Source organism: Geotrypetes seraphini, chromosome 2 (assembly GCF_902459505.1).
Source record: "Geotrypetes seraphini chromosome 2, aGeoSer1.1, whole genome shotgun sequence".
Classification (NCBI taxonomy): Eukaryota; Metazoa; Chordata; class Amphibia; order Gymnophiona; family Dermophiidae; genus Geotrypetes; species Geotrypetes seraphini.
The window spans coordinates 434,349,213-434,361,274 of NC_047085.1; the positions used below are offsets into that span (position 1 = coordinate 434,349,213).

Genomic DNA, 12,062 nt, shown 5'->3' on the forward strand with positions numbered 1-12,062 from the left:
CCGCGGGCAAAGCAACCGCCTCCTCCCCCCCAGCCGCGGCCTTGCCACGTGGTCGCGACCAAGGAAGTCGGCCCCTACCCCTGCGGGTCGAACCCGCACATCCCCGAGCTACATTAAACTCCCTCCCTACCTCCAGCGCTATCGCCGCTCGGGCAGCCGAACGGGAGCGCCTGGGAGGCAATTCTCGACCCGCCCCAGCGTCCACACTTACCGGGGCTGTGTCACCCTCATCAAAGGAGTCACCCGCCAAACTCGCTAGCTCCGCCGATTCCACAGCCGCGTCAGTGGGAGTGCGCGCCATCGAAACCATGCACCGACAGTGCAGGAAGAAGCAGCGCCGCTAACCCCGGTCGACCCGCACCAGTAGGCCGCGCACCCAGCCAAGGACCGCACGTGGTGACCCCAGCAGTCTCGGAGGACCAAACTGTTTAGGTCCTCCGAGCACGCCTCCCTTTATCCCCTCCCACCCACAATCCCCCACGGCTGCGACAACCTGATCAAGGGGGGAAGCCGCGATCCCAAGGCAACGGACCGCCCCCCCCCCCCCCCCCCCTCCTAGCCCCGGCTAGCAAGCCCCGACGAGCGACTCAGCGGGCCACCCAGTCCCGCGTTAGGGTCGCCCGTCGAGACCAGCTCTCGGGCTTGCTTATTACCAAATGGCATATTTCATATTTCAGAACAAATGTCTTTCTATCAATTACTTAAATTATGACATATCACCGAGTACCACATTTCATACTACAGAACAAATGCTTCTTCAACATTTGCTTAAATTCTTGCAAATTTTCCAGCATAGTGTGAAGGTGCGCATATAAGTGGGTCGTGTACGGGCAAAGAGTGATACACTAACACACATATTAGCGTACTATAATCCATGTGCATAATTTGACAGCCTAGGTACAAGCATTTACATCAGCTCTGTGTCTGGTTTAAGTGGTAGCACCTAAAACATTAATATCCTATAAAAGTAGATTTTCACTTTTCTTTATAGAATAGGCTTCAAATGGGCACTCCTTAATAAAATTGTCCTCCTAGGGGCCAGTTCTATAAAGGGCAGCAAATGATAGATGCCAAGATGCAGCATAATAAGCGCAAATTCTATCAAATCTTGGTGCCCAGATTCTGTGATAGAACACTGGAATAAGTCAGCATTTATATATCAACATTTAGGTGTCCTCACTTATGCCTTGCCAATAAGTGCAAATACTTAATATACTCGGTGCTCAAAAAAATAGATTTATAAACATCACAGCTACACCTTCTCATCTGTAATAATCTTCAGAAACCTCAGAGGTGACTAATTTCACACCATCCACTCTGTCTGTGATTCACCGGAATCGTCATGGGCTTCACATGCGAATTCAATTGTTTTCCATCAAAAAAACATTTTTGAAAAATCATTCTTGTTATTTCAATGTACAAAAGTGCTTACCTTAAAAACTATGTCCCTCTTTATTCAAGGCATGGGCCAGAAAGCCAATAAGTGCAGTGCTTTAGTTAAGGTATTTGGTAAGTTAACTGCATAAATGTTGTCCCCGCCCATGCAAATGTCTTCTTCTGTTTACGCGCCAAGTGAGTTACATGCTAAAATTATAAAATATTCTTAGTGCACAGCTACTACTTATGGGGGGAATTCTTTAGTGTCAAAAGTTAGGCACCCAAAAATTGAGTACATGCTAGTATTCTATATTGACAGATTAGGGCACCAAATCTTTTAGAGCATGGGGTGTCCAACTTTGGTCCTTGCCAGATCAGGTTTTCAGCATTTCCTAAATGAATATGCATGAGCTCTATTTGCATATAATGGAAGCAATGCTTGCAAACAGATCTCATGCAAATTCATTGGGGAAAGCCTGAAAACCCAACTGGATTGTGGCCCTCGAGGGCTGATGTTGGACAAGCCTGTGTTAGAGAATATCAGCATAAGTCTGCAGTTACATGTCAAGCTTTAGGCATGACCGCTTAACCATGTCTATGGCAGGCATAAATGCTGGTGCATAAAAAGCAACCATTGTATAAAATGCATGCAGGAATAGTTGGAACCTGGGCCCATGCCCTCCCATGTTAACCTCCTCTTTGCAGCTGTGCATTACAGACTTAGGTGGTCAATGTACAGAATAGGGGCATAAGTCAGTTACGCACACAATGCTAATTAGTGCAAATTTGTGTTTGTTAATGTCAGCTGCTGGTACTTACTGTATCTTCAAGTAACTACCAATTTAGCACCTTCCTCTCTTCACTTTCAACTAGCCGGCTTCAATGGGTCGGCAGCAACTGCTACAGGCTGCCTGCCGGTAACTCGGAAGTCTCTCCTCCGCCACTATTTGTAACTTGTGGCAGAGGAGAGGCCTCCAGGTTAGCAGCAGTCAGCCTGTAGTGATTGTTGCTGCTGACTGTGACCTGTTGAAGCCAGATGATAATGAAGGGAATGGACTTACCGTATTTTCACGCAAATAACGCGCACCCGTATAAAACGCGCACACGGGTATAGCGCGCAGAAATCACGATGATATGTACAAAAACTTTGGTATACCGCGCTCACGGGTATACCGCGCATGCTGCCCGACGCTCCTTTCGCCCGCCCTGACTTTCTGTGCGCTGTCCCGACTCTCCGTTTACCCCCCCCTGACTTCCGTGCACTGTCCCCCCTTGAAGGTCTGTCCCCATCCTGAAAGCCTGATGCCCCCCCCCCGACGTCCGATACATCCCTCCCCCCGAAGGACCGCCGACTCCCCAACAATATCGGGCCAGGAGGGAGCCCAAATCCTCCTGGCCACGGCGACCCCCTAACCCCACCCCGCACTACATTACGGGCAGGAGGGATCCCAGGCCCTCCTGCCCTCGTCGCAAAACCCCCCTCCCCCCCAACGACCGCCCCCCCCAAGAACCTCCGACCGCCCCCCCTGGCGACCCCCACCGCCCCCCCACCCCCCTTCCCCGTACCTTTGGTAGTTGGCCAGACAGACGGGAGCCAAACCCGCCTGTCCGGCAGGCAGCCAACGAAGGAATGAGGCCGGATTGGCCCATCCATCCTAAAGCTCCGCCTACTGGTGGGGCCTAAGGCGCGTGGGCCAATCAGAATAGGCCCTGGAGCCTTAGGTCCCACCTGGGGGCGCGGCCTGAGGCACATGGTCGGGTTGGGCCCATGTGCCTCAGGCCGCGCCCCCAGGTGGGACCTAAGGCTCCAGGGCCTATTCTGATTGGCCCACGCGCCTTAGGCCCCACCAGTAGGCGGAGCTTTAGGATGGATGGGCCAATCCGGCCTCATTCCTTCGTTGGCTGCCTGCCGGACAGGCGGGTTTGACTCCCGTCTGTCCGGCCAACTACCAAAGGTACGGGGAAGGGGGGTGGGGGGGTCGTGGGGGTCGCCAGGGGGATCGCGGGGCGGCTGGGGGGCGGTCGGAGGTTCTTGGGGGGGGCGGGCGTTGGGGGGGGGGGGGGTTTGCGTCGAGGGCAGGAGGGCCTGGGATCCCTCCTGCCCGTAATGTAGTGCGGGGTGGGGTTAGGGGGTCGCCGTGGCCAGGAGGGTTTGGGCTCCCTTCTGGCCCGATATTGTCGGGAAGTCGGCGGTCCTTCGGGGTGGGGGTGCGAGTGGTCCTGCCGGGGGGGGGGGGGATGTATCGGACGTCGGGGAGTCGGCCGGGCAAGAGGGCTTGGGCTCCCTCTTGCTCCGATCGTGGATGCGGGTGCGGGTGGGAGCGCGTGCGAGCGGTCGTTCGGGGTGGGGGTAACATAGTAACATAGTAGATGACGGCAGATAAAGACCCGAATGGTCCATCCAGTCTGCCCAACCTGATTCAATTTAAATTTTTTTTTTTTTTTTCTTCTTAGCTATTTCTGGGCGAGAATCCAAAGCTTTACCCGGTACTGTGCTTGGGTTCCAACTGCCGAAATCTCTGTTAAGACTTACTCCAGCCCATCTACACCCTCCCAGCCATTGAAGCCCTCCCCTGCCCATCCTCCACCAAACAGCCATACACAGACACAGACCATACAAGTCTGCCCAGTAACTGGCCTAGTTCAATCTTTAATATTATTTTCTGAGTGCGAGCGGTCCTGCTGGGGGGGGTGAATCGGGCGTCGGGCGGGGTGGGAACTATGTTTTAAAACTTTTGTATACCGCGCTCACGCATATAACGCGCGAGGGGTATGCGCGGTAGGTAAAAATAACGCGCGCGTTATATACGTGAAAATACGGTAGTAGATAAAGACAGGTTGTTCACCCTCTCCAAGGTAGAGAGAACGAGAGGGCACTCTCTAAAGTTAAAAGGGGATAGATTCCTTACAAACGTAAGGAAGTTCTTCTTCACCCAGAGAATGGTAGAAAGCTGGAACACTCTTCCGGAGGCTGTTATAGGGGAAAACACAAAGTTAGACAAGTTCCTGCTGAACCAGAACGAACGCAGGTAAGGCTAGTCTCAGTTAGGGCACTGGTCTTTGACCTAAGGGCCATTGCATGAGCGGACTGCTGGGCATGATGGACCTGGTCTGACCCAGCAGCGGCAATTCTTATGTTCTTATGAGAGTGAAAAGAGGGAGGTGCTGGAGCAACAAGAGAAAAAGTTAGCTGTGTGTGGTGGGGGAGGGATAGGAAGGAATAATGATGCACCAGGTTGAAAGGACAAGAGGATTGTTGGACATGGGGAGGAAGGAAGAAGTACTGCTAAGGGGTGGAAAGGGAGAAGAAAGGGAAAATGTTACATATGTGGTAGAGGGGAGGGAGACAGACTGCAAGGAGAGAGGAAGAAAAGTTGGGAAATAGGTATGTATGGGGAGAGAGAGAGAAATGGTGCTGTTTAAAGAATTGCACTTCTGGCAAAGGTAAGTACTAGAAATATAGTTCTCAAAACTCAGGTTTTGGACCTGGGAGCCAATTTCCATGCAAATGTATCATAAAAATTTCAGATAAAACTTATGTTTTCCTAGACCCAGAACATTTGAAAAAGTTTCTCTTATCAGTACAACCTTCTGTTCCTTTAGCTATATCTACTCCTGATGTGTTAATATGATTTATAAGATTGTGGCAATATGGTTATAGGCTCTACTAGTCTGCTGTGAGATTTCTCTTTAGTAAACCTTTGGGTATTATATTTCCTTAATGGATAAACCCTAATATTTCTGTTTTTCTTCCCTCTCTCCCTTGAATTCTACTTTTCTTTCAAGTTGGGGTTTAATGGTAATAGATTCTACTTGTATATCTAAGTTGTTTGCCTTGAATTTTTCTCCAAGTAAGATCTATTTTTCTATTCAAGTTTTTATTCTTGTAATTTCATAAAAGCTCAATAAATAAATAATAATAAAGGTTTGGATAATTTCCTAAAAGAAAAGTCTATAAGCCATTATTAAGATGGACGAGAATATCCACTGCTTATTCCTGGAATATGTAACATAAAATCTTTTGAGATCTTTCCAGGTACTTGTGACCTGGATTAGCCACTGTTGGAAACAGGATAGTAGGCTTGTTGGACCTATAGTCTGTCCCAGTATGGCAGCTCTTTGTGTTCTCATAAGCAGTACATCTAAGGGCTCCTTTTATTAAGGTGTGCTAGCAATTTTAGTGCACGCACTAAACGCTAACGCCTCCATAGAGCTTGCATTAGTATTTTTCATTTAGCGTGTGGTTAGCGCACGCTAAAAACACTAGGGCACCTTAGTAAAAGGAGCCCTAAATGTTGGTTTATATACATTCAAATTACAAATAGGACTTTTAAAATAAATACCTAAATAGATATTACCCTTATGTATTTGACATTTTAAGTGTTTTACTTTGTTCATTTTAGCAGAAAATAATTAGCAGTGTTCTGAATTATACTGATATTTAAACTTGCATGTTGCTTGTCAAGGTCATATTTTAGAAATGAATGATAAATGTTTCACTCTTAATGTTGACAAATTTGATTATGTTTTTCATTTCAGGAGGATATGGATCACAATTACTATACTTCTAGATCATATGGCCCAACGGATTCTGCCAGCAAGGATTTGTGGGTGAACATAGACCAAATGGAAAAGGATAAAGTAAAAATCCATGGAATTCTCTCCAATACTCATCGGCAAGCTGCTGTAAGCAATGCATTTCACATTTATACTAGGTGTTATTTTCATATTGCTTCTTGTTAGACCTATGTCTCACTGCCCTGAGCCATTACAAATACATTTAAATGGCAAAATTTGTTTTGGATATTGTATGTAGATAATAATTTATCATTAGGGGTTCTGCTACAACCTAACCAGTTATAGCGATGCAGGTGATATCCAGATTGTCCACTTCACCAGTTGGTCAAACAGGAGATGAAATTCAACCCAGCAAAGTTTAGGGAAGGTTTCTAAAGGCCTTCCCTTGTCAAATGCCCAGTCTCAGATTCACAAAGGGTTATTCCTTTATTTAGCGCTCTAAAAATTCTGGGTTGCAATTTTTTATATTGATAATTTTTTATGTCACTCAAAGCCCAAATGATGAAGTTATGACTGTCTTATTTTGGTCACACCATCAGAAGAGTGAGATCATTGGAGAAGGACATCATGTTTGGGAAGATCAAAGGAACCAGGTGAAGAGGGCAACCTGCAATCAGATGGCTGGACATGGGGATGACCCTGGAGAACCATACTGAATTAGCACAAAACCAATTTCTTTTTAGATCCGCAATTCATTAAGTCGCTAGGACTCGAACACGAATCAATGGCACCTAACAAAAACAATTTTTTTTTTTTTTTTTTTTACTTTTTATTCTCAGATTTCATTGTTCCTTAAATCATCTTAAATGGCTCTTTATCAACGAGTCAATCAAGCCTTACTTTTCAAGTTCTGACATTTGCTTTTAGTTTATGCTGTTTGTACTATTGCGGTTCCCAATATTATGGTCTCAACCATTCCAGTGTTCAAAAGTTGCAATAAGTCCAAAACGCTACTGCTCACTTAGGGCCAGTAAATTGACGCCTACATTAATGAACTAAATGAGCTTTAACAAACTCATAAATGGGAAAAAAAATTATTGGCCGATAGGGGCCTACCCGATTCTATAAACAGTAGCTGCCAATTGCGTGGCGCCTAATATCTAAATGGACATGTTTAGGGGGGAGACAGAGATAGATGCTGTTAGGCACAATTCTGAAAAAAACTTAGGTGTTTCCAATTTAGACCAGTAAAACTCTGGCCTACATTACTGGCACCTAAATATTGCTTTTTTTTCAAGGCACCTGCTGATTTAGGCACTGTTTATAGAATCTGGCCCTTACTGACTAACATTAACAATTAGGATCACATTACCCTTACTTTGAAGATGTTCCATTGGCTTTAAGGATGTACCATTGGCTTCCATTTTGAATCTGCTACAAGATTTTGCTCTAAAGGGATTCTTGCCTATCTAACAGATTTATTTATTTATTATCATATTCATTTTCCAACCCAAATACTTCCCCCTGCAATGTATCACCTTACTACTCTAAGAAATACCGATGTCTCTTGTTTTGGGCCTGAAGAATGGAATGACCTCTCTTATCCACAAATTAGGCATGCTTAAAGTGGCCTTGAAAACTCACTTATTTTCCCAAACCTTTGGGGAAAAAAGTGATGCAAATTAGAAGGGCACTGGTCTCTCAAACTCTAACGTACTCTTTTTGTCTGTGTCTATTAATTCTTCTTTTAAACAGTCACTTTTTCTTTTGCTTGCTTCCTCATAGAAACATAGAAAAATGACGGCAGAAAAGGGCCATAGCCCATCTAGTCTGCCCACACTAAAGATCCCCTTCCCTAAATTTATTCTCCCAGATATCCTATATGTCATTGAGTCTGCCTATTCCGATGACTCTCCCCCCACTATTACCCTCTTAGAGATCCCACATGCGCATCCCATTTATTCTTAAAATCTGGCACGCTGCTGGCCTTGACAACCTGCACAGGAAGTCTAGGGTTATGACTGTACGCTGCTTTGTTTGCCCCTCAGTGAGGGATATGTTTAGTACTTATCCAGTAAACTAAAATAAACTAAACTTGGGAGGTTTTTTTTTAAAATGATTATCACCTATTATCTGCAGTAGAGCTCATAGTAATAACATGGGTCCTGTGGCAGATAACATGTGCTAATCTTTAATAATAATAATTAAAAAAACACAACCCTAAACTTAATCAGTTACAGTAAAAAGAGGTGTCCCATTGCAAGGTGTACATGTGGCAAGGACGGTGTGGGTGGGGTGGACTGCCCTGGTGCTGGCGCCAGCGCCTCTCCTCCTCTTTGCCCCTCACATGCCTCTTTAACCCCCTCCTCTACTAAACCGCGCTAGCGGTTTTAGCATGGGGAGCCACGCTGAATGCCTTGCGCTGCTCCCGATGCTCTTAGAGTTCTTATGAGCGTTGGGAGCAGCGCGGGTCATTCAGCGCGGCTTCCGACGTTAAAACCGCTAGCGCAGTTTAGTAGAAGAAGCCCTAACTGCTCACCAGCATGAGCAGCATCTTCCACCATCTGCTTGTGCCAGCCTCGGCTCCCTTCTGACGTCACTTCCTTGTGGAAGATGCTGCTTGCGCCAGTGAACATTTCAATTAGTACAAACAGGGCTTTAAATCACTTAAAATGGCTTCAGCTAACTCAGCAATAAATACCTACTAACTTTAAGAAGCCTACTAATTGCACTTATTTTTATTACCACATCATAAATATATTTATATCACACTGATTTAAATAACATATTACCAAACCACACTCTCTGTGAACAAATCACACTACACAACTGTTTTCTTTATAAAATAGCTCAACGGGAATACCCCATTGGGCCCGAAAACCTGGACTGAAATAAAGCCTTTTATCCCAGGACAAGCAGGCAGCATATTCTTTACGCATGGGTGACGTCACCGACGGAGCCCTCGGTACGGACCTTTTTACTAGAAAGTTCTAGTTGGCCGCACCGCGCGTGCGCGAGTGCCTTCCCGCCCGACGGAGGAGTGCGTGGTCCCCAGTTTCTTCGTTTCCGCGGAGCGAAGAAGACGTGTGTTTTTTCAACAGAGTTGAAATCCTCCTTTTGCCTTCCCGCTCGCGTTATTTTTTTCGGTTTTTCACCTTCGGGTACTTTTTTCTTCCCAATTCCAAAAAAAAAAAAAAAAAATCTTTCTTTTGTTTTATTTTTTCGTTCCTACCCCGGCGGGGCCTATTGCCACGATCCAGGCCTCGGGGTTTGATTTTGCGGAGGCCGTGTTTCCATTCATGCCCCCGCAGCCAGGTTTTAAGAAGTGCCAGCGGTGTGCACGCCCGATCTCCCTCACTGACCCACACAATTGGTGCTTGCAGTGTCTGGGACCAGAGCATCGGGCGGACTCCTGCACCCGCTGTGCCACTCTCAAAAAGCGCACGTTGAAGAATCGTCAAATCCAACAAAATTTACTTTTCGGCACCAGCCCGTCTATGGATTCGACATCTTCATCTGCGGCACCGTCGAAATCGACACCGACCACTTCGACGCCGCCTGAGACGACGTCGGCGCCTCCGGCGCCAGGTAAGCCGGCTAAGAAGCCTTCCACCCTTGAGCGCCCTCCCACCTCGGGGACGGCACCAGTCCTCTCGGCTCCACGCCGGGCCAAGAAACGCTCCACTCCGATATCGGTGAGTGCCTCGTCATCGGCACCCTCATCGCCGGAGTGTAGAGCGGCACCCAAGGAACCAAAAAAGAAAAAAGTGGTTCCGGTGCCTCCCCTGGATGACCGCATTGCGGCCATCCTCCAGGACAAGTTGCAAGAGCAACTCCACCAGCAACTTCAGCAGCTCTTACCATCTATCTTGGCACCGCTGCTCTCGGTACCAGACCGGCCCGAGCCCCGCACCGTCCAACCGGTATCCACTCCATTGGTACCTATGGACTCTTCCATGCCCATTCTCTCGGCACCGCATCTCCATTCCCATACCGAGCCAGTCGCCTTAACGACGACGGATCCTCCTCGGGACCGAGCAGGACACCGGTCTTCCCATGACCCGGACCGGCACCGGACTTCCCAAGACCCGGACCGGCACCGTTCTTCCCGGGATCGGGACAGACACAGGTCTACATCGCCAGGAAATGTCTCGGTACGCTCAGGCAAGTCTTTGTCTAAGACTCACCATGCCGACCCGTCCACTCCGGTCTCTCGACACGCAACCACCGATGTCAGAGACCCGGACCTATGGGAAGAATCCCCCCCCCGGTACCGAGGAGGATGCATCGTCGTCGGACGAAGAGCCTTCCGCACCCGAGACCACTTCCAAACCTGAACAATCTTCCTTCTCTAAATTTCTCAGGGAGTTGTCAGGGGCTTTGTCTTTGCCATTGGAATCTGACTCCAAAAAGTCACAAGCTTTCCTGGAGGCTCTGGATTTCGATCAACCTCCCAAGGAGTTCCTAAAGTTACCTGTTCACGATATCCTACGGGAAACTTTTTATAAAAATTGGGAGAACCCGCTAACTGTCCCTGGGGCCCCCCGTAAATTGGACAGTCTCTATAGGGTCATACCAATCCCAGGTTTTGATAAACCCCAACTGCCCCACGAGTCTCTCCTGGTAGAATCCACCTTGAAAAAGACTCAGGGCACCAGTGTGTATGCCTCCACCCCTCCTGGCAGAGAAGGAAAAACTATGGACAAATTTGGCAAACGGCTCTACCAAAATGCCATGCTTGCCAATAGGGCAAACAACTACTCCTTCCATTTTTCCTTCTACCTGAAACATCTGGTAATGCAACTCTCCTCCATGCAAAAATACATGCCGGAGCACAAGGTCCCTCTTTTCCAGCAGCACATCTCCAGCCTGCTTCAACTGAGGAAGTTCATGGTGCGCTCTGTCTATGACTCCTTTGAGCTCTCCTCCCGTGCATCTGCCATCGCTGTGGCTATGCGCCGCCTGGCCTGGCTCAGGGTCTCTGATCTAGACGTCAACCATCAGGACCGTCTAGCCAACGCCCCATGTCTGGGAGATGAACTATTCGGAGAGTCCCTGGATACCACCACTCAGAAGCTCTCCGCCCATGAGACCAGATGGGATACTCTCATTAAACCAAAGAAAAAGACTCCTCCTGCTCGTCCTTATAGACCGCAGACATCATATCAACGCAGGTTCTCTGCCAGACCGCTCAACCCACCTGCACAGCAACCTAGGCGGGCCCGCCAGCACCAACACACCCAGGCTCGTGCCCAGCCTAATCAACCTGCCAAGCCTCTTCCTCCTGCCAAACCTTCTCAGCCCTTTTGACTCCTCTCTCCAGGGCTTAGCCAGTCTTCCACCCTCATTGCCTCTTCCTCAGCCAATCGGAGGCAGGCTCCACATTTTCTTCAGCCGTTGGGAGGTCATCACATCGGACCAGTGGGTCCTCAACATCATCCGCCACGGCTACTCCCTCAACTTCCAGACTCTTCCGCCAGACAATCCTCCCGTCGAGTCTGCTTCTCTCTCAACTCAAACCCCCCTCCTCCTGAGGGAGGTTCAATCCCTCCTCCTTCTCAATGCCATCGAAGAAGTACCTCCAGATCAAAGGGGTCAGGGATTCTACTCCCGCTACTTCCTGGTACCCAAAAAGACAGGAGACCTTCGTCCCATTCTCGATCTCAGGGACCTCAACAAGTGTCTAGTCAAGGAGAAGTTCAGAATGCTCTCCCTTGCCACGCTTTACCCTCATCTCTCTCACAACGACTGGCTATGTTCCCTGGACCTCAAAGAGGCCTACACTCACATACCAATCAATCCAACTTCACGTCGCTACCTGCGATTCCAGGTGCACCATCGCCATTATCAGTACAAGGTGCTACCTTTTGGCCTCGCTTCATCACCCAGGGTGTTCACCAAATGCCTCATTGTGGCGGCGGCCTTCCTCAGGTCTCACAACCTCCAAGTGTTTCCCTACTTGGACGATTGGTTAGTGAAAGCTCCTACATCTCCTCTTGTGCTACAAGCCACTCAACATACCATCTCTCTTCTCCATCTACTGGGGTTCGAGATCAACTACCCCAAGTCGCATCTGCTTCCCACACAGCGCCTTCAGTTCATCGGAGCAGTTCTCGATACCACACTAATGAGGGCATTCCTCCCCTCCGATCGTCGACGGACTCTGC

At 48.3% G+C, this 12,062-nt stretch overlaps 1 protein-coding gene across 5 annotated transcripts in view; it reads left to right on the forward strand.

Moving 5' to 3' along the window:
* PLXDC2 (plexin domain containing 2) overlaps positions 1 to 12,062 on the forward strand; it is a 600,976-nt gene that overhangs the window by 394,066 nt on the left and 194,848 nt on the right. For all 5 annotated transcript variants that reach the window (XM_033931311.1, XM_033931312.1, XM_033931308.1 and 2 more), the window contains one exon: positions 5,917 to 6,063. In XM_033931311.1, coding sequence (XP_033787202.1) covers positions 5,917 to 6,063 — 147 coding nt within the window. The remainder of the gene's footprint in view (positions 1 to 5,916; positions 6,064 to 12,062) is intronic.